The 26,164-nt window shown below is 37.8% G+C and overlaps 1 protein-coding gene across 1 annotated transcript in view; it reads left to right on the top strand.

Annotated features, from left to right (window-relative positions):
- FMN2 (formin 2) overlaps positions 1-26,164 on the top strand; it is a 357,233-nt gene that overhangs the window by 18,347 nt on the left and 312,722 nt on the right. Inside the window, exon 2 of the mRNA XM_060192033.1 lies at positions 25,015-25,181. Within this exon, the coding sequence (XP_060048016.1) occupies positions 25,015-25,181 (167 nt within the window). The remainder of the gene's footprint in view (positions 1-25,014; positions 25,182-26,164) is intronic.

Raw genomic sequence — 26,164 nt, forward strand, 5'->3', positions numbered from 1 at the left:
TATTGTGGAAATGTGAGGTTCTGCTCTCTTAGGGTTCAAGAAGACAATGGATAGTTATTGTTATCATCACATTACTTGGTAATTTGTTTAACTTTGAAAAGTCCCTTTCTTAGGATTTTCTGTATGATACCCAGCATCTTGTATATATGTGTGCTACCAGTTGCTTCTGTTCTCCCTTGTCTAGGCTTTTGAGAGAGTCAGCACATCAAAGACTCAGCCTATGTATTAAAAAGACTGTGTTTTAAAAAGTTCTAGACATATGATCAATTTTTCCCTCTCATATTAATTAGTTATTTATATGTCTACAATTTAATGGAAGTGTACATAGACACCATTCCCACCACCAAAAGACTGTGTTCCATCCCACCCACCCACCCCCGTGTCCCCCCACCCCCTGCCGCCCGTGGAAGCTGAATGTCCACCCTCCCCCTCACCACAGAATTTTTCCTTTGGTGCCCGACTCTAGATTTAGTCAGATCCTACTTTTAGTTTCCCTTTCTGTTCTTCTTTCCCAACTTCTGTTGCTGAGTGGGATCATCCCATACTCATCTTTATCTTTCTGACTTAGCTCACTTAACATAATTCCTTCTAGCTCCATCCAAGATGGGTCAGAGAAGATGGGTTTGTTGTTCTTAATAGCTGCATATTATTCCATTGTGTATATATACCAAAGCTTTCTCAGCCACTCATCTGTTGTTGGGCACCTGGGTTGCTTCCAGGTTTTAGCTATTACAAATTGAGCTGCTATGAACATAGGTGTACACATATCTTTTTGATTGTGTGTTAGGGAGTCCTTGGAGTATATCCCCAGGAGAACAATTACTGGGTCATATGGAAGGTCCATGTCTAGCTCTGTGAGAGTTCTCCAGACTGCTCTCCAGAGAGGTTGGACCAATTTAATTCCCATCAGCAGTGTAGGAGGGTTCCTCTGTCCCCACAGCCTCTCCAGCATTTGTTGCTGCTGTCCTTTTTGATGTATGCCATTCTCACAGTAGTGAGGTGGTATCTCATTGTTGTCTTAATTTGCATTTCTCTGACAATTAGCGACCTGGAGCAATTTTTCATATGCTTGTTAGCCTTTTGGATCTCCTCTGAAGTGAAAGTTTTGTTCATATCTTCGGCCCATTTTTGAATAGGTTCATTTGCTTTTTTGGTGCTAAGTTTGCTGAGCTCTTTGTATATTTTGGTGATTAGTCTCTTGTCTGATGTATGGCATGTGAAGATCTTCTCCCATTGTGTGAGAGGTCACTTTGTTTGTGTGATAGTTTCTTTGGCTGTGCAGAAGCTTTTCAATTTGATGTAGTCCCATTGGTTTGTTTCTGCTTTAGTCTTCCTTGCAGTTGGGTTTGTTTCATCAAAGATGTCCTTGAGGTTTAGTTGGGAAAGTGTTCCACCAATGTCTTCCTCTAGGTATTTGATAGTTTCATTCATGTCTTTGGTACATTTGGAGTTGATTTTTGTTTCTGGTGAGATAAAGTGGTTCAATTTCATTCTTCTGAATGTTTAAACCCAGTTTTCCCAGCACTATTTATAGAAGAGAGCCACCTTCCTCCATTTAATACTTTGGGCCCCCTTATCGAAGATTAGATGTCCATAGGTGTGCGGTTTAGTTCTGGGCTTTCAGTTCTGTTCTGTTCTGTCCACTGGTCTGTGTGCCTATTTTTGTTCCAGTACCGGGCTGTTTTGATGCTGATGGCCATATAATATAGTTTGAGATCTGGCAGGGTGATGCCTACATTTCTGTTTCTTTTCCTCAATATTTTTTTGACACTTCTAGGTGTTTTCTGGTTCTAGATAAATGATTGTAGTTTTTGTTCTGTTCTCTTAAAGAAGCTTGGTGGAACTTTGACGGGTATTGCATTAAATTTGTATATGGCTCTGGGGAGAATATTCATTTTGATGATATTTATTCTTCCAATCCATGAGCATGGGATGTCTTTCCATTTCTTGCTATCAGTGTCTATTGCCTTGAAGAGTGACTCATAGTTTTCAGTATATAAGCCTTTCACTTCTTTGGTCAGCTTTATTCCTAGGTGTTTTATTGATTTTGCTGCAACTATGAATGGGAGTGATTTCTGGATGTTGTCTTCTTCAGATTTAGTGTTTTCATAAAGAAATGCGACTTATTTTTGTACATTGACTTTGTAACCTGACACCTTGCTATATTGCCTAATAACTTCCAGTAGTTTTCTGCTGGATTCTTTAGGTATTTTTTTTATGTATACTATCATATCATCTGCAAAAAGTGACAGCTTGACTTCTTCCCTTCCAATCGGTATTCCTTTGAGTTATTTCTCTTGCCTGATTGCTATGGCAAGAACTTCCAATACTATGTTGAAGAGTAATTGTGATAGTGGATAGCCCTGTCTAGTCCCTCATCTGAGGGGCAATGCTTTCAGCTTCTGTCCTCTGAGTATGATGTTGGCTGTTGGTTTGCTATATATGGATTCCACTATCTTGATGCATTTTCCTTTTTTTTTGTAGAGTTTTGAGCATGAATGGGTGTTGGATTTTGTCAAAGGCTTTCTCTGCATCTATTGAGATTATCATTTGTTTTCTGGCTTTTCTTTTATTGATGTGGTGAATGATATTGATTGATTTATGTGTGTTGAACCAGCCTTAAATTCCTGGGATAAATCCCACTTGGTCTTGATGAACAATCTTTTTTATATACTGCTGTATCTGACTGGCTAAGATCTTGTTTAATATTTTGTCATCTATGTTCATCAGAGATATTGGTCTGTAGTTTTCCTTTTTTGGTATATCCCTCTCTGCTTTTGGTATCAGGGTGATGTTGGCTTCATAGAATGTGGAAGGGAATGTTCTTGTTTCTTAGATCTTATGGAAAAGCTTTAGTAGTATGGGTACTAACTGTTTCCTGAAGGTTTTGTTGAATTTGTTTGTGAAGCCATCTGGTCCAAGCCTTTTGTTTTTGGGAAGATTCTTAATAACTGTTTCAATTTCTTTGTCTGTTATTGGGGTATTTAGGTTTTGTAGTTCTTCTTGGCTCATTTTTAGAAGGGCATATATTTCTAGGATTTCTTCCATTTCTTCCAGATTTTCTAGCTTGGTGGTGTATAGTTCTTCAGAGAAATTTCACAATTTTCAGGATTTCTATGGTGTCAGTTTTGATATCTCCTCTATCGTTTATGATTCTATTAATTTGAGTCTTCTTCCTTTTTTTTTAGTGAGTCTGGCTAGGGATTTGTCAGTCTTGTTTAATTTTTCATAAAACTAACATTTGGCTTCATTGATCTTTTTTTATGCTTCTCTTGTTTTCGATGTTTATTTCTCCTCTAATTTTAGTAATATCTGTCCTTCTGGTTGCTTTAGGGCTCCTTTGTTTCTCTTCCTCTAAGTCCTTATGCTGTGCAGTAAGGCTGTTTATTTGAGCCTTTTATTGTTATTTGATATGTGATTGTATGGCTATGAATTTCCCTCTCAATACTACTTTAGCTTGTCCCAAATATATTGATAGCTTGTGTCTTCATTTTCATTTGTTTCCAGGAGCATTTGAATTTCTTGAGTGTCTCTCTGACCCAGTGGTTCTTAAGCAGTATGTGTCTTTTTGTAATTTTCTGTTTGTTATTAAATGTTAGCTTTAATCCACTGTGGTCTGAGAAGATACTTGGGATGATTTCAATGCTCTTGCTTTTGTTGATGCTGTCTTTATGGCCTAACATGTGGTCTGTCCTTGAGTATGTGTTGTGTGGATTTGAAAAGAATGTGTATTCCAGTTTTTTGGGGTGGAGAACTCTGAAAATGTCAAGGAGGTGTAGTCTATCCATTTCTTCATTTAATTTTCTTGTTTCTTTGTTGATTTTCTGTTTTGCTGTTCTTTTTAAGTGTGAGAGTGGGGTGTTAAAGTCTCCCACTATTATTGTATTACTATTGATATATTTTTGTAGTTCTTTCAGTAGGTGTTTGATATATTTAGATGGTCCCTAATTGGGTGCATAGATGTTAATAATCGTTAAGTCTTCTTGGCTGATTGATCCTCTAATTATTATGTAATGGCCTTGCCTATCTTTTATTACTTTATTTAATTCAAAATCTATTGTTTCAGAGATGAGAATGGCTTTTCCTGCCTTTTTTGGTGGTCCATTAGCCTGTATGATAGTTTTCCATCCTTTCATTTTAAGTCTGTGTTTATCTTGTTGTGACAGATGGGATTCTTGCAAGCAGCATATGGTTGAGTTTTGTTTTCTAATCCATCCTCTCACTCTGTGCCTTTGATGGGTGAGTTTCAGCCATTGACATTTATCGATATTATGGATTTAATGTATTGTAGTGCCATTATTCAACAAATTTTTATTTGCTCTGATATATTGCAAGTATTATAGTGATGTTCTTGTTCATAAGAGGTCTTTTAGAATCTCTTTCAGGGAAGGCTTGGTGATGGTTGCCTCCTTTAACTGTTGTCTGTCTAAGAAGGTTTTGATCCCTCCATCTAGTTTGAATGAAAGTCTAACAGGATATAATATCCTTGGTTGAAACCCTTTTTCATTCAGGGCTTGATAGATATCTTGCCATTTTTCTTCAGGATTTTAGTTTTTGAGTGGAGAAGTCTGATGATAGTCTTATGGGTTTTCCTCTGTATGTGACTTTTTGTTCTCTTGTAGCGTTTAGGATCCTTCTTTTCATTGTAACTATGATGTATCTTGGTGTCTTCAGTCTTGATTGATTCTGTTTGGGACTCTTTGGGCCTCTTAAATCTTAATGTCCTTTCTGTTGTTTAGGTCTGGAAAGTTTACTTTTATTTCCTCTAGAATGTTTACTTCCCCTTCCTCTCTTTCTTCCTCTGGCAGGGTAATTATATAAATGTTACTTCTTTTGAGATTATCCCATATGTTTCTGTTATTGTTTTTAGTGTCTCTCAATCTCTTTTTGATCTCTTTGACCTCTTTCTTACTTTTCTCTAGCTTATCCTCTGTCTGGCTAATTCTGTTTTCTGCTTCTGTTAGTCTTCTTTCCCTTTCCTCAGTTTCTTCGGTTCAGCCTTTTCAGCTTTCAGTTTTCTAATTATTTTGAGGTAGCTAGTATTTTCCTTGAGGGTCTCATCTTTGTTTCCCTAATTCTGATAGCCCTTTCCTCCATAGTTGTCTTCCTTTCTGTGATTATTAAGTTTACTATTGCTTGCATACTTTTCTTATCTATGGTTACTTCTGACTGATTTGTAGTTTTTTCTGGGCTCTTGTGTTCATTCATTGTAGTAGCAATTTTACTTGGTCTTGGTTTAACCATTATTTTAATTGATGTGTTTTTTATTTTTATGTTCTGTTGTTCCTCAGTTGTTGCGTTTTGAGTACAAGCCATGCTATATTAAATACCTTTATGACAAATGCAATCTCCAACCCTGGAATTTACAATAGTAACTGAAGTAAGGATTGAAACAGTTTATCCAATATCAGTTAGCCAAATAATGCATCCAGTCCAAGAAAAAAATAGCAACCAAATCCAAATGAAAAATAAAGCCTAAGCAAAGAAAGCCCATTGTTAAAAAACAAAAACCTCCAGGTAGTCTTTCCCAGGTGTGGTGAGGCTCTGATTGGTTAGGTATTTTTCACTCCTATTGAGCTTAAACCACTTAGAAAAAAAAGAGCAAAGGGAATCAGAAAGGAAAAGGATTAGAATCACACCCCTGGTGAGCCAGGTAAAGAAAAAAGGTCAACAGGGAGCCTGCTAGTGCCAGCTCTCCTGCTCCTGGGGTCTGGTTATGGGAGGGGTATGGGGTGTACTTCGGAAATAATAAAAAATTTACTTTCTTTTTTCTCTGCTTTCTAACCCAATTTGAGCGATAGTCGCCTCCTTGGTGTCACACTTTATTCACCGTCCTACTGAAGGCCAGGTATCCTACCCTTTCCAACAGTTGTTGTAGGAGCTCACGCCAGCAGCTGCTTTCAGGTAGTCATCATGGCTCTGCCCCCAGCATTATTTTCTAAATGTTAAGGTCTTAATGTTTAAGATCACCTTCTACATCAGATAATACCCACAAGCCCAGGCTGCTTCCTGGGCTCCTGTGCAACTGTCTACAGATCAGAGGCCCTCAAGACCCCTACTCAAATTTCAGGTGAATGTGTACTATTCACTTCTAACAAACTGGCTGTAAAGCAGATATTCCCATGAAATCTTCCTCAAGTTGTATAAGTTTGGTAGAATGGCACACAGAAATTGGGAAGCATATTGTTTCTCTAGGATACTGAAGGGTACAATGTGTAGAGGGGAATTTATGGTGAAAAGACACAGTTTCTCTAAGTGCACCGTTATTACCTCAGATCTGTTTACCAGTCCATAGGCTCTCTGTAGCTTCTCTGTTCATTTGGGCTTGTATGATGATATCACTACCTGCATATAACTAAATAGCTCCTTGGTCATCAGTAATTGAACTCAACCTACTGCAGGGGAGTAGAGTTTCAACTCCCTACTCACTTGATTTGTTAGCCCAGCAGTCAACACACATCTTTTAAGTGCTTCATCAAAAGTCACTTAAATAATGTGACATACAAATATAGTGTGGGGCACCTTTATCTCTTTAGAAACTTAGGGAATTCCAAGGATTTTAGAGACCTGTGAGTTAAGAACTATGTGTGGATTAAGACTACATTGTGTATTTCTTCTAAAATTGAAATTTTTACCATATTAAATTATATTTATCATTATCCTCATCCTCTAAACACTCTCCTCCTGGGCTCTCACTCAAGTCATTGCTGTCATATAATTGATTCTTCCATCCTTTCCATATTTGAATTTAAATTCCCTTAGTCTTTTTCATTTTCTCTGTATCAAAGTATCTCTTTAATATGCCTTCTAGTTTCTGTTTCCATTACCTCTACACACCCTGTTTCTGATGTTAAGTATCCTCCTTCTGTACACTCTGACTTTGCCAGTAATTCTTGATGAGGTGAGAGACTAAAACTATTAGAAATACAAAGATGAACTGGTCACTCCAATCCCACTTTAGAAACATTTTAGTGATTTCTTATTTGCCTGAGGCAAAAGTTTAAATATAAATAATAATATATTTTACATAATGTGTTTATATTATTATGCATTTACACAGTATATATTATTGTATGTAAATCACATACAACTTGTATTTTATTATGAGTTATGCTAATATAAATTTTATAGTTATGTTTTAACATTTAATAATCTTCAGTTTGTCCCTCATTGCTCATTTTTTTCCCCTCTTCAATAGAGTACTACTCAGTCTCACTCACTGCCACCTGGGACCTTCTGGGGCCTGAGGCATAAAAATCTATTGTGTAAATTGCTGGACTGTCTCCCCTGGTTTGTTATTGCTCAGTCTTTAGCTCTTGCTTTGTCCTTAATACTTTAATCATTCTTCTGATATTTCATATTTTAGTAAGTAGTTTTGGATACTATTGACTTTTTAAAAAATATTTATTTATTTATTTTCCATTTTTGTTGCCCTTGTTTTTATTTTTGTAGTCATTATTGTTGTTATTGATGTCATCATTGTTAGATAGGACAGAGAGAATTGGATAGAGGAGGGAAAGACAGAGAGGGGAGAGAAAGATAGATACCTGCAGAGTTGCTTCCCCACTTGTGAAGTGACTCCCCTGAAGGTAGTGAGCCAGGGGCTTGAACTGGGATCCTTATGCTGATCCTTGTTCTTTGCACCACCTGCACTTAACCTGCTGCACTACTGCTACTCCCTACTATTGACTTTTTATCCCTTGATCTTCAGGGGGAAAAAAAGAGCTCATTTACTTATATCCCTCAGTTTATGAAATACTCCTTCTTTGGTCCAAGCAGAACTCTTCATACTGGCTTTGCATTTTCTCTCTGTATTTTTCATTTCATATTTTGACCCATTTTCTTCTACTTTTGTTTGACTGAATAATATCCTTTGAGTTATATTTTTTAATCAGGTGTGTAGTGTTATTGTGTATGTTTAATTTAAGTTTATATAGACAATAAAAGTTGTAAACTTAGTTGTTACTGTTTTTTAATCAACAAGCTTTGGGGAAAAGAATGCATATTTCTAGATGGATATTTATCAAATTGATTGATTCTTACTGCTATATAATATTCCAAAGAATTAAAGTGCTGCCAGTTTGTATAACACCAGGGGGCATCTTTCACCTTTCAGAGTATGTGAACAACATCCTTTATAGATTTATAATTTCTTAAAATGGGCATTTCTCATATTTCTTTCAAACATTTGTGAAGGGACCTGGTGGTGGCGTACCTGGTTAAGTGTACACATTACAGTGTGCAAGGACCCAGGTTTATATCCTGGTCTTTACCTGCAGGGGGAAAGCTTCAGGAGTGGTGAAGCAGGGCTACAGGTGCCTTTCTGTCTCTTTTCCTCCCTATCTCCCCTGCCCATCCCCTCTCAATTTCTTTGTCTCTCTCTATCTTCCCCTTTCCTCTTGATTTCTCTGTCTCTATCCAATAAAAATAAATAAAATATTAAAAATAATAATTTGTCTAGGTACAGCTAGATTTGTTTTCAGAGCATTGTCTGGAAATGTATACTCTAGTTGTATATAGTGTTCACTACATTAGCACAGCAAATTAGCATTTATCTAATTTTTGAAATTTTTACTAATCAAATAAGGGAAGTTGGCACCATATTATTTTATTTTTGTGTTTGTCTATAACAAAACTTTTGTGTATTTTTAGCCATTTGGGCTTATCCTTTCTGTGAATTGCCTGTTCATATTATTTTACCTTTTTCTATAGGATTTCCTAATTTTTCTTGTTTCTTCATAGAGTTTCTTAAGTATTACTGACCTATAAATAACCAATATTAGGATTGTCGTAGGTTGTCTCTTCTGGCTTTCTTTCCTTAAATTAGGGGCAAATGTAAAGTGATACTTCATGGAAACCGCTACAGGTTATGCCCAGACTAACTTTGTTGTTTGTACTTGGAAGCACAACTGAGGAATTGACTGATTCTTCTGAGGCAGGGTTACTAGAGGTCTGGCCTCTAAGAATTAGTTTTCCTGAGGTTCAGCAGTTGGAATGGACATGGAGGCATGGAGAGTGGGATCACCCTGTAACTGGTAATGAGCAGAACACAGTTACAGGACTGGCTTCAGGGCTATGACATTAAGCTATGAATTTCCTAGTCCTAACAGGGATGTGTGTGCTTGAACCCCAGAATATTAGGTCATAGAAGAGGCCAACACTTCTTTGATGGCCTGGTTTTAAGTTGAGATTAAAAACAAACTCACAAAGCTCAAAAATCCTGACAAAGCTACATCTTTGAAAATATTCAGTTGATGAGTAGTTTCTAAAAACATTCTAGATTATTTCCCCAGCATTTTGTAGAACAGTACTATTTAGTAATTATTTTCCTATTTAAATTATTTGGAGTGAATTCTATGTAATTGCTGACATCTTAATATATAGAATCATATTTTTTAATCTTGTGCCACATGTGCTTAACCCACTGCGCCACCGCCCGACCCCCATTTTTTAATCTTGTATAAACCTCTAATATTTTATTTCTCTTTAAATTTGATGTCTTTTGTTGAACAGAAATTTGTTCTAGTATATATATATATATATATATATATATGCTTATTATTAGTGATTTAATAGTGATTTACAAAGTTTCAACATGACAAAGGTACAACTTCACACCATTCCCACTACCAGAGTTCTGAAACCCCAATTTCTCCATTGTAAGCTACAACAATTCTAAGGTTGTAGAAATGAGTCAATTATCTGTGTATAATTGTATGTATTTGCCCATTTTTTAAAGAAGTCCCGTCTTCTCTTCCTTTCCAAGTCACACATACACTTATTACTACATCCAAATGTCTCTCCCTTTTTCCACTTCTGTCTTCTGGGTCCTGATGGAGTTGGAGTTCAGAGCCCTATAATTTCTCTCTCACAGGGAGTATGGATCAAAATTATTTTTGGGGTGCAGAAGGTGGGAGTTCTGTAAATTCTGGCTTCTGTAATTTCTTCTTTGCTGGACATGGGGGTTGGCAGGTAGACCCATACCCCCAGCCTGTTTCTTTTTCCTTAGTGGGGTAGGGTTGAGCAACCTTAATTGCAATATTATTATACCTATTTTCTCTTTCTTTTTTTTTTTTGTTGTGTTTTTGTTGTTGTCATTACTACTTCATTGTTCCAGGATGACTTTTTAGACAGAAAGAAAAAGGCAGAGCAGCAGAGAGATGGAGGGAGAGAGGGAAAGATAGCTTTGGCCCAGAAGCTTTTTAATGTGATGGGGCAGGTTTGACTTTGGACTTTGTGCATGACAAAAGCAGGCTCATTGTCCATGTCAAGTGAGTCATCTTGCTAGTCCTCAAATCTGTTTTCTACCTATGTTTGTGCTAATTTCTTCTCATTTAAGAAATTCCTCCCCTCTTAATTTTAGAGAAAGGTAGAAAGAAAAGAAAGAGAAAGTGTGGAGAGTTATAAAAGTACTGTTTCACCATCCATGATGTTATCTGTAGTGCTTCCATGTAGTGTCTGGCCTTAAATACAGGACCTGGTGCATGGAAAGGTTTGTCACTCTGTTGAGTGAACTATTTATATCCTGACTTTCATTTAATAAATTCATGTGTAATACTAGGTTAACACTTTCTCTCTCTTAGTTATTAACTTTATCATGTTGCCATTTATTTACAGTTAAGCCTCTGATACCCAGTTTCTTAAGTCAAAAATATGGTAGTTGTCCTAGTTAGCCAAATTTCTTATACTTCTTGCTTATGGGGAGATATATATATATATGTATATTTCAGAGAGGTATTTTAGAAGCTGCCATTTATTAGATTGACTTTTATTGATTTAATTTAATGCATTAAAATTAAATTTTTAAGGTATTTTTTCTGATATTTCTGTATTTTTTCTTTAAACTTTGATTTGTTTCAGTGTCCTAATTCTTTTCCCAGTGGAGTGGGAAACTTTTGATGAATGTGAAAACTGAGCTTCTAATTTATGTAAATTATTATAAACTATGTAGTGAATTAGTGAGAACTCTCTAAACCACATCATTTTTGAATGTTCTCAGTCTGGCATTTTATTATAATTGATAATGAATATATTTTTACTGTTCCTCATATTCTCAAAGTCAAATGACACAAATGTATTACATGTGGGAACTAGTTTGCCCTACATAAAACTTCAAAATAATTTTGATACTACATTGCAGATGTTTACTACTGTTGATGATTCAGAAAATTTGTGAATCTGCACATTTTCTGTATGTCTCTTGTAAAGTTTAAGGTATGGCAATACTGGTAATCTGAATCTGAGGAAGGAAGCTTTCTGCAAGAATATCTAAATCAGTGTCAAACTGAGGTTCAGTGTGTTCTACTAGTAGTAGGGGTGGGAGCAGAGGGCCCATCTTTCATTTATTATTTAATGTTTCTTTTAAAATACTTTTTTTTTATTAAAATAAAGAGTGAGATAACAAAGAGAACGCTATATATATATAGAGAGAGACACTTGAGCACTGATCAGCTTTGATTTGTGGTGCGTTTGGGGATTGAACCTGAGACCTGAGAGTCTCAAGTATGGAAGTCTTTTACATAACTGTTATGCTATCTCTGTGGTTTTTATTTTAAGTCTTAAATTATTTTTCCTTGCTTCCAGGATTTCTCTGGGAGCTTCAGGCCTGGCAATTACACAGCTTCTGGAGGACTCCTTCCATGCCCTCTCAGATAGTGAAAGGCAGAGAGGAAAAGGAAAGGGAAGGGAGACAGAGCAATATTTCTTGCTTGTGAACTGTGTTTCTCACTTGTGAACTGTTTCTCACTTGTGAACTTTCCCTTGTGCATGGTGTTCCTTTGTGGTGACTGGGGGTTCAAACCCAGTTCTTCACACATAGTAAGGTATGTGGTCTACTGAGTGGACCATCTCCCAGTCCCACATTTTACTTTTAGTATGATTCTCTTCGTGATTTCTGGTCTTCTTTTTTGCTGGTGATACCTGGAGAAGAGTATCCTATGACTTGTTTTTCCTGTGATTTTCAGTTGTGTTTGCTTTCTTTTCTCAAAATAAACTTATTTACATTCTTGATCTGTAAGGTACCTCAGTGGGTAGAATACTGTACTTGCAAGCATGGGGTCAATTCCATGTATAGCATATGCCAGAATAATGTTCTGGTTCTCTCTCAGAAATATATAAAACTTTACAGAAAAAAATTAGTTTTCTTGCTGTAAAACTTGTAACATTTTAGATCTGAAACTAGACATATTATCATTGTTGTTATTATTTTTTGTCATAACTGGATTTCATTAACTTTTTTCCTTTTCATCTAGACACAATATCTGCTGTGTATTTCTGATATAAACTTAAGCAAGCAAAATGAATACCTTGATTTGCTTGTAAATAATCTCATTTTCTTTTACTGTTTCAATTATAGATAATATGAGATTTCATTGGGAATTTATTAGGTAGATATATCTAAGCTGTAAGATCAGAGAAGTTTAATATGCAACTGTTGTTTAGTTTTTATTTTGCATACTATTATGCTCATAATTTTAAAAAATACAGAATTTACATTTTTTAATCCTTAGACCATTGAAATATTTAAAAAATAAGGCCCAACTTGAGAGCCAGTTTATGTTGTCATGCGTGGGACCCAGGCTCTGAGGGAAGATTAGGTGATGTGATATCTTTCCTTCTTACTTTCTGTCTGAAATAGTTGGCCTGGAGTAGTGAATCTATAGTAACACCAAAAAGAAAATGTAAAGGGAAAAACAGCCAGTGATATATTTTTGTTTAGGTATAAAACATTATAAATGAATAATACCATTTGTTGTAAACAATAAAATACCATACGTAACTATCCTCTATATCTGACTTTAAGAATATTGTAATGGTCCTCAAATAGTGCCTTGATTTCTTTTTAAATTTTATTTTATTTTATTTATCTACTGGATAGAGACAGAAATTGTTAGGGAAGGGAAAGATGAGGGTGAGAGAAAGCAAGACACCTGCATCCCTGCTTCACCATTTATGAATCTTTTCTTTTGCAGGTGGGGACTGGGCAGTTGTGTCAGGCAGCCCCCCCCCCCCATCTCCATCCTCCATTGCTGACACTATGGTCTATTTACATAATCATTGTTTTGCCTAAAAGATCCCCAGCTTTGATCTGTCTTCTTTCTACCTTGAGACCTGCCCTTCCTGCAGGGTACATTAATCCTGCCAGTTAAAACCCTAGCAACCATTGCTACAGAAGCTTTCTACCTTCCCCTCTTTCCTTTTCTCCACCCCCTTTCCTAGCCATTTCCTTTTCAGACTTGCCACTTCCGGTTCTAAATATATAAAAGCGTGGTCTCTGATCAATAAAGACACATCGTGTTCCCACTCCACCATGAGTTCCTGGGCCATGAGTTCCTGGGCTCTGGTCGAGTACTCTCCAACCCAGAGAGCATGTGCCCAGGAAGAAACACCCTCACGCTAGCCCAGCACACTTGATTCTGGCTCTTTGTGCAAGGTAATATGCTTTAAATCATTGCCTGGCCCTGTGCCTTGATTTTTGTTTCTTTCCCTCCTCCTCTTATTCCTTTTTACTGTTACCTGAATTATTGCTGGGGCTCAGTGTGACTGCATGACAAATCCACTGTTTCTACTAGACATAACAGATAAAAATTGAGAGGTGAAAAGGATATAAAACAGAGGTAGAGAGAAAGATACCTGGAGGCCTTCAGGAGAGGAGGGGGGACTTGAGTCCCTGTCCTAGTGCATGGTATGTGTGTGCTTAAGTGGGTGTGCCATTGCCCTGCCCCTACTTCGAGTTATTTACAGTCAGAATTTGAGATGATACCATGATGCTAACCTGACTTTTCTTGGGCAGAGGACCCCAGCATGTGTTTTGGAGCCCTGCCTCTCCAGATCTCTGCCCCAATAGGGAAAGAGAGAGACAGACTGGGAGTATGGATCAACCTGTCAACACCCATGTTCAGCGGAGAAGCAATTACAGAAGCCAGACCTCCCACATTCTGCACCCCACAATGATCCTGGGTCTGTATTCCCAGAGGGATAAAGAATAGGGAAGCTATCAAGGGAGGAGATTGGATATGGAGCTCTGGGGGTGGGCAATGTGTGGAAATGTACCCCTCTTATCCCATGGTCTTGTCAATATTTCCATTTTATAAATACACATTTAAAAAATTTTAAAATGCAAGAAAAAATAATTACAGAATTGAGCTAAATATATATTATTTTTCTTTTTAAAAACACTTATTTTAATGAGAAAGAGATACAAAGGGAAAGAGCAGAGAGAGCACTGTTTCACTTTGGCTTATGGTGGTGCTGAGGATTGAATTTGAGACCTTGTAGCATCAGGCGTGAAAGTTTTTTGCATAACCATTATACTGTCCCCCTCGTTATAAGATTTCTTCTGATTCTAAACAGTATTTTTAAACACGAATTTAATAAAATACTGACAATTAAAAAGTAGTGGCTTTCACTAAGTAGATTTAATAACAACAAGTTGTTTCTGTTGAAGAGGTCAACAGAAACAGAAAAATTACATTCATTATCAAGACTAGTAAGAAAAATATTTCCTGTTGTTTCCAAGGGTAGGCAATAGTTTTGAAAAGTTCTCTTCCTGTTTGGGTTTTTAAGGTTAATGGAAAAAGCGAGAGCTTCTTCCTATTCTACATTATCAGTTTACTTGTATTCCATATCTCTTCCACAATAGAGTCCTAACCCATCTATTTACCTGTTATATTATTATTACTCAAGTGAAGGAAGAGTGTTTTTCTTTTTTCTTGGCTCCAGTCACTGGAGTTGGGTGCCAGCACTACAATCCACTGTTCCTGGCAGCCATTTTTCCTTCCCTCCCCCCCATTTTATTCTTAGGACAGAGAGAAATTGAGAGGGGGAAAGAAAGACACCTGCAGACTGGCATCACCACTTGTGAAGTGCCTCCCCGACCCCTGCAGGTGGGGAATGAGTGCTGGGACCCATTTCTTGCAGGGGTCCTTGTGCTTAGTATTATGTATGCTTAATTGGGTGTGCAGCACCTGCCCTCAGGAGAATCTTTTCTTTTGATTATATCCTCAGGATTTTCATCAACAAATCATAAGACTCTTAACTACTTGGTTATAGCTTGTTTTCCAGACAAGTCGTCTTCCTTCCCTCAGGTTTCCACTAAAGATGTTTAATATTCTATATTAAACATATAGTGTTCCTTTTTGAATGTAGATCATTGTAGCTAGATTTTTAGCCCCTTCAGGGTACAGGCCATGTGGTCTGTTCCTTTTATGTTTTAATATGAAATGTTGGTCAGAAACTATTCCCAGAGTTGCCAGCCTGCTCAGAAGATGAAAAGCCCTGGAATAAAAATAAGGAGAGCAGAATATGCATCCAGTTTTTACACCACCACATTCTAGTATTCTGAGTTTGGGCAAATCCTAGATTATTTTCATCACTTAGTTTCTTTGACATCTCCGCAGAGCTGACACTAGATGTGGAGAGGTTGCTTGTATTGTAAATTTATCCAAAGAAAAGGCTAGTAATTCTAATACATTGTGGAAGAAATCCCTATATTCAATGTGAGAATAAATTGTCCTTATGACTTTCCCTCTGGCTGTTGTTTCCATGTTTATATAGCCATATGATTTTTGCTTAGTTGGGCAAGAACGAACGGTATCTGGAGACTGCTGTCTGCACAGCTGATTCCAATACTAAGGTAAACTCACTCTTAAGTGTATATGGGAAAAAGGAGAGAAGATTTGTGTAGGAATGATTGGAGAAGGTTAATAATTAATAAATTACCTGTCACTATTAAATATGAATTTAATAAGTATGGTAAAGAAATAATGCAAGCTATTTTTAAATAGACATTATGAATTCTAGCAAGCAAAGTCTTAAATATTATCTTGTTGATATAGTTAAAGTCTGTGAAATTTAAAAAATCACAGCAGAGAGAGTTTTAATCAGTGATTATCTCATTTATCATCATGTTTTTATTTTTTTTTCCTAGAGCACTGCTCAGCTTTGACTCTGTACAGGGGATTGAACCTGGGGCTTTGGAGTCTCAGACATGAAAGTCTATTTGCATAACCATTATGCTAAGTCTCTTGGTCTTTAATTATGAGTTGCTTTTTTGGGGGGGGGGTTCATTGCTGGGACTTTATCACATGAAACTGACTTTTTCAGATAAAGGAAGATACTATAGTACTAAATCTTCTTCCAGTGCAGTGAGGGCCAGGCTTCAACTTGGCTTGTATGCAAGACAAAGCATGTTCACTGTGCAGGTGTGCTCTCCATTGGACCACTTATGAGCACAGTCCTATGATTCCATTGTTTACATATAATTTCCTTATTTTAAAAGAGTCAAAATTTTTTTATTCTTGTAACGAGTACAGATCCTTTGAACTATGTCTTGATAAAAATAATAGGTAACATCTACAGCTGTTAAACATGTTAACAATAGTTTATTTAATTTTCTCAAAGTCTTAGTAGTAATAAGGATGCTTATTTTCAGCTTCAAGATTAGGAGAAATTTTTAGGAATGTTGAACATTTTGTCTTAGCTATAGATAGAAGATGGTCCAAAGAAGTAGTTTTTATGAACCAATTTATAACAACCTTTGTTGTAGAGAATGATTTCATTGACCTTTGAAAAATTTGTCATGTTGTGGGGGGCTGGGTGTTGGTGCACCTGGTTGAGTGCACATGCTACAGTGCACACGGACCTGTTTTAAGCCCCTGCTCCTCACTTGCAAGGGGAAAGCTACCCAAGTGGTAAAGCAGTACTGCAGGTGTCTCTTTGTCTTTTTCCTTCTCACCCCTTCCCTCTCAATATTATCTTTAATTATTTATGTTATAAATAAATAAAGATAAGTTATTAGATTTTTATCTTATAAATAAATAAAGATAATAAAAAATTTAAAAAATAATCATGTTGTGACTGTTAGGCTGTGTTGCCTTGTTAATAGTGAAGCCTAGCTATTCCTGTATACATGGTCCCATTTCTGTTTTCCTGATAAGATCTTTAGAAGGGTGGGGCAGGTAGCATAGTGGTTATGCAAACAGACTCTCATGCCTGATGCTCCAAAATCCCATATTCAATCCCCCTCACCACCATACACTAGAGCTGAGCAGTGCTCTGATGTCTCTCTCTCTCTCTTTCTGCATTTCTCTCAAAAATAAATAAAAAATATATATGAAAAAAAGAAATTTAGAGATATATATGCTCCTGAGGAACCTCTTATTCACCTTTGACCTTGACCCTAATGGAATGATTTCCTGCCAGCTCTTGCTGCTCCCCCTGGCATTTTGTCCTAAAGTGTTTATCCAATGAATGCAGGGGTATTGCTTTACAAGTGATGAAGCAGGTCTGCAGGTGTCTATCTTTCTCTCTCCCTCTCTATCTTTCCCATCTGTCTCAATTTCTTTCTGTTCTATCCAATAAAATATGGAAAAATTGTCCTTTAGGAGCAGTGGATTCACAGTGCTGACACCGAGCCCAGCAATGATCCTGGAGGGGAAAAAAAAAGGAAAAAGAAGAAAGATATGCTTTTAACAAGAGGTAGAGTGAGGGAACTAGGATTTTTGGGCCACCCTGAACTGGCATATGTATGATGATGGGGTAGGGTGGGGCAGGAAAGGGATAGAACTTGGGACCTTAACTCCCCTGGTCCTGCCCAGCCACTTTGCATATTTTAAGGTTGGGTTTAGAGAGCTTTGGTTTCATCCATTCTCAATTTATATTGAAATATGTTTGTTTGCTTTGATTAAATCCCCAGTCATCAATTGCAAGAAGAAGACAGTAATTATTATCATTGCCTACTCGCCCAACCTTGGGCAAATTTCATTCCCTGGTCAGAAAAAGTGTTCAGTCATGATCTAACTAGATTGCAGGTCCTAGAGAATATAAAAATCTTATGTTCCTACTACAGTGATTTGATTATGAATTCATATACATATATACATATTTTACAAAATCAGGATTATTCCTTCTTTATTTAACTTTCTAACCTTGATTCTTTCATCATTGTAACTTTTTGCATGTTGTTATATCTTTTAGTAGCACAACAAAGATATAAATTATGAAAATTTCATCAAACATGAAGGTAAATTTGTGGTCAAGTCCAGTGCAATTGCCACTAGTTTCAACAGTTGCTAGTATTATCAGTGTCATAATGATTCAGCTATCTCCTACCTCCTGCCACCCACTTTCTTATGAAACAGTTTGAAAATATTCCAATTGGGAGTCGGGCTGTAGCGCAGCGGGTTAAGCGCAGGTGGCGGAAAGCACAAGGACCGGCATAAGGATCCCGGTTCGAACCCCGGCTCCCCAACTGCAGGGGAGTCGCTTCACAGGCGGTGAAGCAGGTCTGCAGGTGTCTATCTTTCTCTCCTCCTCTCTGTCTTCCCCTCCTCTCTCCATTTCTCTCTGTCCTATCCAACAACAACAACAATAATAACTACAACAATAAAACAACAAGGGCAACAAAAGGGAATAAATAAATAAAATAAAATAAAAAAAAGAAAATATTCCAATCATCATGTTAATTCAAATCTTAAATATTTTGGTTTGCATGTCATAAAATGACTTTGCAATATGTTGTAATGCCATTACTATATTATTATATGCATTATTATATGCAAATAGAATAACTAATATAAGCTCATAACTAGGCTGCTTTCAAAACTATCTGATACCCATGCTGGGAGTATGGATCAACCTGCCAACGCCCATGTTCAGCAGAGAAGCAATTACAAAAGCCAGGCCTTCCACTTTCTACACCCTACAATGACCCTGGGTCCATACTCCCAGAGGGATAAAGAACAGGGAAGCTATCAAGGGAGGGGATTGGATATGGAGCTCAGGGGGTGGACATTGTATAGAAATGTACTCCTCTTATGCTATAGTCTTATTAATTCTTCCATTTTATAAATAACATTTACAAAAACTCTTTGAAGCCTTACACTGAATCTTAGATTAATTTTTATTAAATCTTAGACTAAATTTTAGATTAAATATAAAAAAACCCTATTTGATTCATTGTTTTTAACTGAGATATATTTTATTGAGTAGTGGCATGATTTTTCATGGCTTTATAGTAAACCATGACACATATAAGACCATATTTTTATTTGTTTACTTATTTGATAGGACAGAGAGAAATTGAGAGGGAAAGGTTAGAGAGGGAGCGAGAGTAACCTGCAACACTACTTTACCATACATGAAGCTTCCCCATAGGTGGGGTCTGGAGGCTTGAACCCAAGTCCTTGTGCATGATGATGTGTGTGCTCAACTTGTGCCACTTCCCAGCTCCAGTACCATCTTTTAAAACTTTACCTACATATGCCTTTATTGTTGAACATTTTATTTTAATTTTTGTCATTATTGTTGTTTTCGATGGGCTGGCTTCACGGGCGGGTAACAGATGACCAGGGACTCATGGTTGAGCTGTACACAGTATCTCTTTATTCATGCAGGACGCAGCGCAATCTATACCAAGCTAAACTAACAACTAACTAAAACGAACAATGTTGTCTTTATATATACTTCCCAAGTAGGGTGTGAACAGGATGTGACGCAGAGAGGGTGGAGAGAAAAGTGAGTGGTGAAAATCAGGGTGTGACAAGGAGAGGATCAGGGTGTGACAAGGAGAGGGGGCAGAGCAGGTGAGAATTTTACCACTAAACCACCAATGCCCTGGAGGGAAGGTGGTGCTTGTTAACAGAGGTTATGTAAATAGAATGAAGTGGTTATGTAAATAGAATAGTGTTAAGCAGGGGGGATTTAAACCAAATGAAACAGAAGGGGTTTTTAAAAGTATACCAACAATTATAATCCACTTGCAATTCTGGAAATTATGTTAAATACTTTACATCCACTATCTGATTTACTCTTCTCAATAATCTTGTGATTCATCATTCTTTGTATTATCTTTGAATGGGATAGATTTTCATAAAGTAGAATTTTTAGGTAAAAGTGCGAATGTTTTTTTTTTTATTATTGTAGTAGTTGTTGTTGTTGTCGTTGTTGGATAGGAAATGGAGAGAGGAGGGGAAGATAGAGAGGGGGAGAGAAAGATAGACACCTCAGACCTGCTTCACCACCTGTTAAGTGACTCCCCTGCAGGTAGGGAGCCGGGGGCTCAAACCCGGATCCTTGCGCTTTGCGCCATGTGTGTGCTTAACCCGCTGTGCCACCGCCCAACCCCCAGGGCGAATGATTTTTAAGGACAGTTAGCGCATGCTGCCAAATTGCCTTCTAGAGCTTTTTATTCACTGCTGATATCCAGTTGTGGGCTTCAGATAGTCTTGAATCTAGATTAGGGTGTACCACCAGGAAAACAAACTAACATAGGTAAACTCACTGCTTGCTGGTTGGGTGAATTTGGATTCAGGTCATCTTTCTTAGGTGTCTTGCTACTTAATTTTCTACATCTTTACAAAGCTGCCTCAGGTATTCTGTCAAAGTATGATGTCTTTGATACTCTGTTAGATGAGTACAGTCAACATGAGTCTCCCCTATTTTAGAGAGAGGAAGACTGCACTAACTGCACAAGCTTATAGGTAAAAAGACCTAGCAAAGATAGTGAATAAGCTATGCTTCTGTTCTGAGCACAGCCTATTTCTACTGAAACAAAGATGGAAGAGCACAGTAAAGGTGGGTACATTATTTTTTGGACATATTTGCAATTTGTTTAAATTCTCCCATTTGTAGTCAATTATTTTATTTTACTTTATTATTATTATTTGCCTCTAGGATTATTGCTGGGGCTCGGTGTCTGTACTACGAATCCAGGGCTCCTGGAGGCCATTTTTTACCCATATTGTTGCCCTTGTTATTGTTATTATTGTTGCCATTGCTGTTGTTGGATAGGACAGAAAGAAATCAAGAGAGGAGGGGAAGAAAGGGGAAAGAAAGTCACTTGCAGACCTGCTTCACTCCAGTGAAGCCACTCCCCTGCAGGTGGGGAGCCAGGGCTCGAACTGGCATTCTTAAGCAGGTCCTTGAGCTTCACACCACTTGCGTTTAACCCACTGTGCTACCACCGACTCCCTGGATTTAAGTTTTTGAGAAAAGAAGTAATAGATAGGATTGTGCGATAGTGTCAGGAGTGACTGGTAGACCTTTCAAGTGGGCTCTGGAATAACAGCTGAATGCACAGAAAATAATAGTCAGGGGATAGATATTCCACTTAGTCATTCATACATATATTGATTTATGTATAGTAAAAATAATTTTCCACACTGTGACATATCCTTCTCTGAGTAAAAGGTGGCAAATAAAACAATTAGACTAAAATTGAATTTACCTTGTATAGAATAAGAAACACACTACAGAACCTAAACTTAAGAGCTGTAGTGTTGTTAAAATTCGGAGGCTCCAGCTGGCCGTGCTAGCTTCATGGGCGGGTAACAGAGATGACCAGACACGTGGCTGGGCAGGGAAGCTGTATTTCTTTATTCAGGAACAACGATTCATAAACTAAACCAAACTAATCACCAAACAGAACTCTGCTGCCTCTTTCCCCCGCGACGGCGCCAAGAACTCTCTAACTCTGCAACTCTTGAACTCTGGAACTCTGGAACCCTCTCGGGGTTCTTTGGGGCGGGGCCAAGTGGGCCCGCGAAATTAGCAGGACTGATCCAATTTTCTTGGCGGGGGAGAGCTAGAACAACCCAATGTAAAGCATACAAGATCATAAGTGTGTGTGTGTGTGTGTGTGTAGTCTCTGAATGACAATGGAGAAAAGTGTTTTGGGGATGTTATTTTAGATAATGTTCAGGAAGTTCTCTCAGTAGAAGTCACAGTTGAGCAGAGACCTGAATAATATGGAAGAGTTGGTGAGTCATTTGGGTACTGGGGAAAGAATATTCTAGTGAAAACTTGCTAATGTGAGAGTGATCTGTGTGGTCCAGTAAGGGAAGAAGTGGTACAGCTCCTGATAATGAGAAACTTTATGGTGTGATACGGGAATAGGTTAGTAGTGTGGGGGGTGGAGACTGGAATTCAGGGCCTCAGATGAGTTAGATAATAGACTTCTCTGGTTGGTTTCACTGGTGGCTATCAGGATCAGTGAAATAGCTTTCAGGATAGAGCACAGAATTTGCATTGTCTGAGACTCCTGGTTTGATCCACTCTGGCTTAGGGCATCAGTCCTATTGTTGAGAAACCTTGAATGAAATTAGTGGGTACTTAATCATAGACCTGAAGTTCCAAGGGGAACATTTTCTTCCATATTGTTCTGGAACTTCTTAGATTATTTATGGTTCTTCTCTCTCTCTCTTTTTCTCTCTCTCTCATACACACACACACATACACACACACACACACACACACACACACACACACACACACACACACACACACACACACACACTTATGATCTTGTCTTCCCTACTTTCTGCCTCAGGTAATACCAGAATGATAAAAAATAGTTCTATAGGTATTTTCAGTCATAGCATAAAAATATGTAAAATACACAAAGATCTGTGTGAGGATCCTGGTTTGAGCCTCCTGGCTCCCCACCTGCAGGGGGAGTCACTTCACAGGTGGTGAAACAGGTCTGTAGGTGTCTATCTTTCTCTTCCCCTCCTCTCTCCATTTCTCTCTGTCCTATCCAACAACAATGACATCAATAACAACAACAATAAAAAAACAATAAGGGCAACAAAAAGGAAATAAATAAAAATATTAAAAAAGAAAAAAATGTATAAAATTGGCATAGTGGAATGATACTTGAGAAATAAGACATGTCTTTTTTGAGATGTTTGTTCTGTTAGGTGCAAGAAGGACTAAGTTATATAGAAGAAAAATTAAGTCTTAATTTTCCCCTAGAAAATATTCAGGTAGCTCAAATAATAGCGTTCTCTGGTGACCTAGAGAATGGAGAATTGAAGAAATTCTCAAAGGAATGGAGAGTAGAGACCTTTTTTTCCCCTGCTTTGTCATCCCACATATCACAGGTATATTGCAACATTAATTTTGTTTTACATACATAAAAGAGGAACAGACATGAAACTTGTATTACTAGTCTCCTGTACATATAAATTGTAGTGATGTGACTGGAATATAGACTTGGATTTCTTTTTAAATAATCTGGGGAAAGTATGGTTTTTTTTTATAACTTTAAAGTTATCAGAAACACAAGAACAAAGAAGAAAATTGCAATGACCTTCAAAGCCTAAAATATTTAGTTTGTCTCTTTAATAAAAAAAGTTTGAGGCACCTTGTATAGACTGATATTTTCAGGTCTGACTGTGGCATGAGTAAGTCTTAGACATAGAATCCCAGCATTGTATTAATTTGGAAATCTAAAAAGAACAAAACAAACAAAAAAACTTTACTTCTTATATGTAAGTAGTCAGGTTTGCAGATGTTTTCTGGATATGTGCTAGCTCTCACAGCTTATATTTTTGTAAGAAACTCTTCAAACAAGGAGCTGTAAAATGTGTAAAAAGGGGGACTGGGCATTATCGCAGTGGGTTGAGTACACATGGTGGAAAGTAGAAGGACGGGCATAAGAATCCCGGTTCGAGCCCACCTGTATGGGGGTTGCTTTGTAAGTGGTAAAGCAGGTCTGCAGGTATCTATCTTTCTCTCCCCACTCTGTCTTCCCCTCCTCTCTCGAGTTCTCTCTGACTTACCCAGCAAAAACAACAACTATGACAACAATAACAATAACAACAAGGGCAACAAAAGAGGAAAAATGGCCTCCAGGAACAGTGGATTCATAGTGCATGCACCGAGCACCATACCAAGCGAATACCCGGAGCCAGAAAAAGTGTTACAAGTATAGAAGGGTATAGAGATCACTGAAGAATGTTCTAGGTTAAGTGATTTTAATTTAAATTCGAAGAGTGAATCCACTAACTAGAGAATCAGATAGATTGGATCCCAAGAAGAAACTGTATAGACATTTTATTTTTCTTTTAATGTGAGAGATAGTGAGAGAGCCACCAGGGCACTGCTCAGCTCTAGCTTTATAGTGGTGCTGGGGACTAGACCTGGAGCCTCAGATCTTCATCATGAAAATCTTTGGCATAATATTATGCTAGCTCCCAGCCCTGAGATTTTGTTTTTTCCTTGCAGTATACAAACAACCCAAATAAGTGTATGAAGTAGAAAGGGTGTAGTGCCAAAATGGATTAGGAACTGAACATGTGCAAAGGACTGTGGTGGGTGAGGGCTAGGGATTTTGAGGTCCTGGTGCATGATGGTGGAGGAGGACCTAGGCTGCGAGTGAGAGTGTTTTGCAGAAAATTAAGAAATTTTACCCATGTATCAACAACTGTACTTACTGTAAACCATTAATATCCCTAAGAAAAAGAAGAAAAGATTAATATTGTGCATACAGTGATCCTATTCCACCCAAGTGAGTCCAAAGTGCAGCCAGGATTTAAAACCAGGGTGGACCTGGGCTCTAGAGGGATCTCAGTGTCCTTTTCTTATTGTGCCACTCTCCTTCTGTCTCTTCTTGCATGATAAAAAACACAAGTTAGGATCAACTTTAGATTCCTGGTGCAAGAAGCATATGAGAAAATCTTGCTTTTCTCTCTTGCCTTCCTCTTCAGAGTGACTTCTTGTGTTAGCCAACTCTCTTTCCTTCTCATGGGTAGGTGCATTTATTTGCCTTTCCTTCACCCCTTTCCCTGTGCCTTCCTGTAAGACATGCTGAAGACTGTAAATAGCAGCATCTGACATTTCTTCTCCCTTATAGTGATTACTAACTGCTTCTTCATGGAGAGTCATCAACTGGGTAAATAGAGAGGAAGGAATATTGTCAACTAAATCCAAAAGACTGGGTGTTTCTTCAGGTGGAGCATGATTCATAGCCCATAAATCTGGCTTATTCTCTTTTGGAGGCAAAAGGGTTGGGGGGTAGAGGATGGGAAGGTGGAAGAGCAAGCCAGAGTTGGCCTTTTCCGGTTATATTGTGGGCTTGGGCTGTTAAAAATTGAGAGACTTCTTTCGGTGCACTTCAGTTACCTTGGCAACAGTGTTGCTTACTGAGTATGTTTACTCAGGCTGGCTCCTCTGGGAGAGTTTAGACCAAGGTAATCTGCTGGTATTCCCTCCTGATGACTGTTTCTTCTGCAGGGCGCACGCTTTTGGAGAAACTATTCAGCCAGCAGGAGAACGGGCCTCCAGAAGAAGCAGAGAAGTTTTGCTCACGGATCATTGCTATGGGTCTTCTGCTTCCTTTTAGTGACTGCTTCAGGGAACCCTGTAATCAGAATGCCCAATCAAGTTCAGCTCCATTTGATGTAAGTAGACTTCACTTGTCTTTAAGGCAGACAGTAGTTGAAGCAGTTAACTGTGATGTGTGTTCACCCAGTAACCTTGCAATTAAAAAAAAAAACAACAACAACACATGATGCAAGCCTCCATCCCCTTTGCTTGAAGTAGCTCAGTATATGTTTCTTTGCTTTCCCATTTTTTAAGTAAGCTATTATAACTGCCCAAATTCCTTAATGGATGAACAGTGTTGACTTTTTAATTTTTATTTATTTATTTTACCTGCTTTAATTGGTGATGATTTTAAGTTTGTCTTCTGACTTTGCTAGAGACATTCTTCCAGAGCCACTTTCTTTTTACCTGAGTTTTGCTCCCAGCTGGCCACAGGTTTTCATGGGCCCAAGAATGCTATTTCAATGCCTTCATAGCTTACCTACATACTAAATATTGACTCGAAGCAGCATTGTCTGCTTTCCTCCCAGTTGTCATTCACCATGAGGTTTAACACTGAGGAACAGTAATTCAAAAGGCATATTCATAATTCCTAACGAATATCATCACTGCTGGATTACCATTTTGAAGCCACACATGGCTAATCTTTCTCAGGTATGTGGTACATGTGTGGCATTGGTTGTGATGATGATGCCTCAAAAACTTGGATAATTAAGAATTTTCATGTATGAATCTCATAAGAACATTTAAGGGCTAGTTGGAAGCATCTGGAAGAACTCAGTATTTGAGAGGTAGAACATCTCATTCAAGTGGGCTTGTGCCTTTGTTCTGTTGTTTCTGCTCTATAGTTTGCCATAAAGGCAAAGATAAGCAGGAGCAAGAGTGTAAGTCTTTATAGGACATTCTGTTATTTGGCCTTCTGCATCAGTATAGGTTTTCCTTATATTTAGCTGAAATTTCTTTAAACAGAGTGAGTTATCTTTGGCCTAGCCCAATTTATCATATTAGGGCACCACATTAGGTAGTTCTTGCCTCTGGGGCCACAGTTTCTCCACTGCTA

This window comes from Erinaceus europaeus, chromosome 6, assembly GCF_950295315.1.
Source record: "Erinaceus europaeus chromosome 6, mEriEur2.1, whole genome shotgun sequence".
In the NCBI taxonomy this organism is placed as follows: Eukaryota; Metazoa; Chordata; class Mammalia; order Eulipotyphla; family Erinaceidae; genus Erinaceus; species Erinaceus europaeus.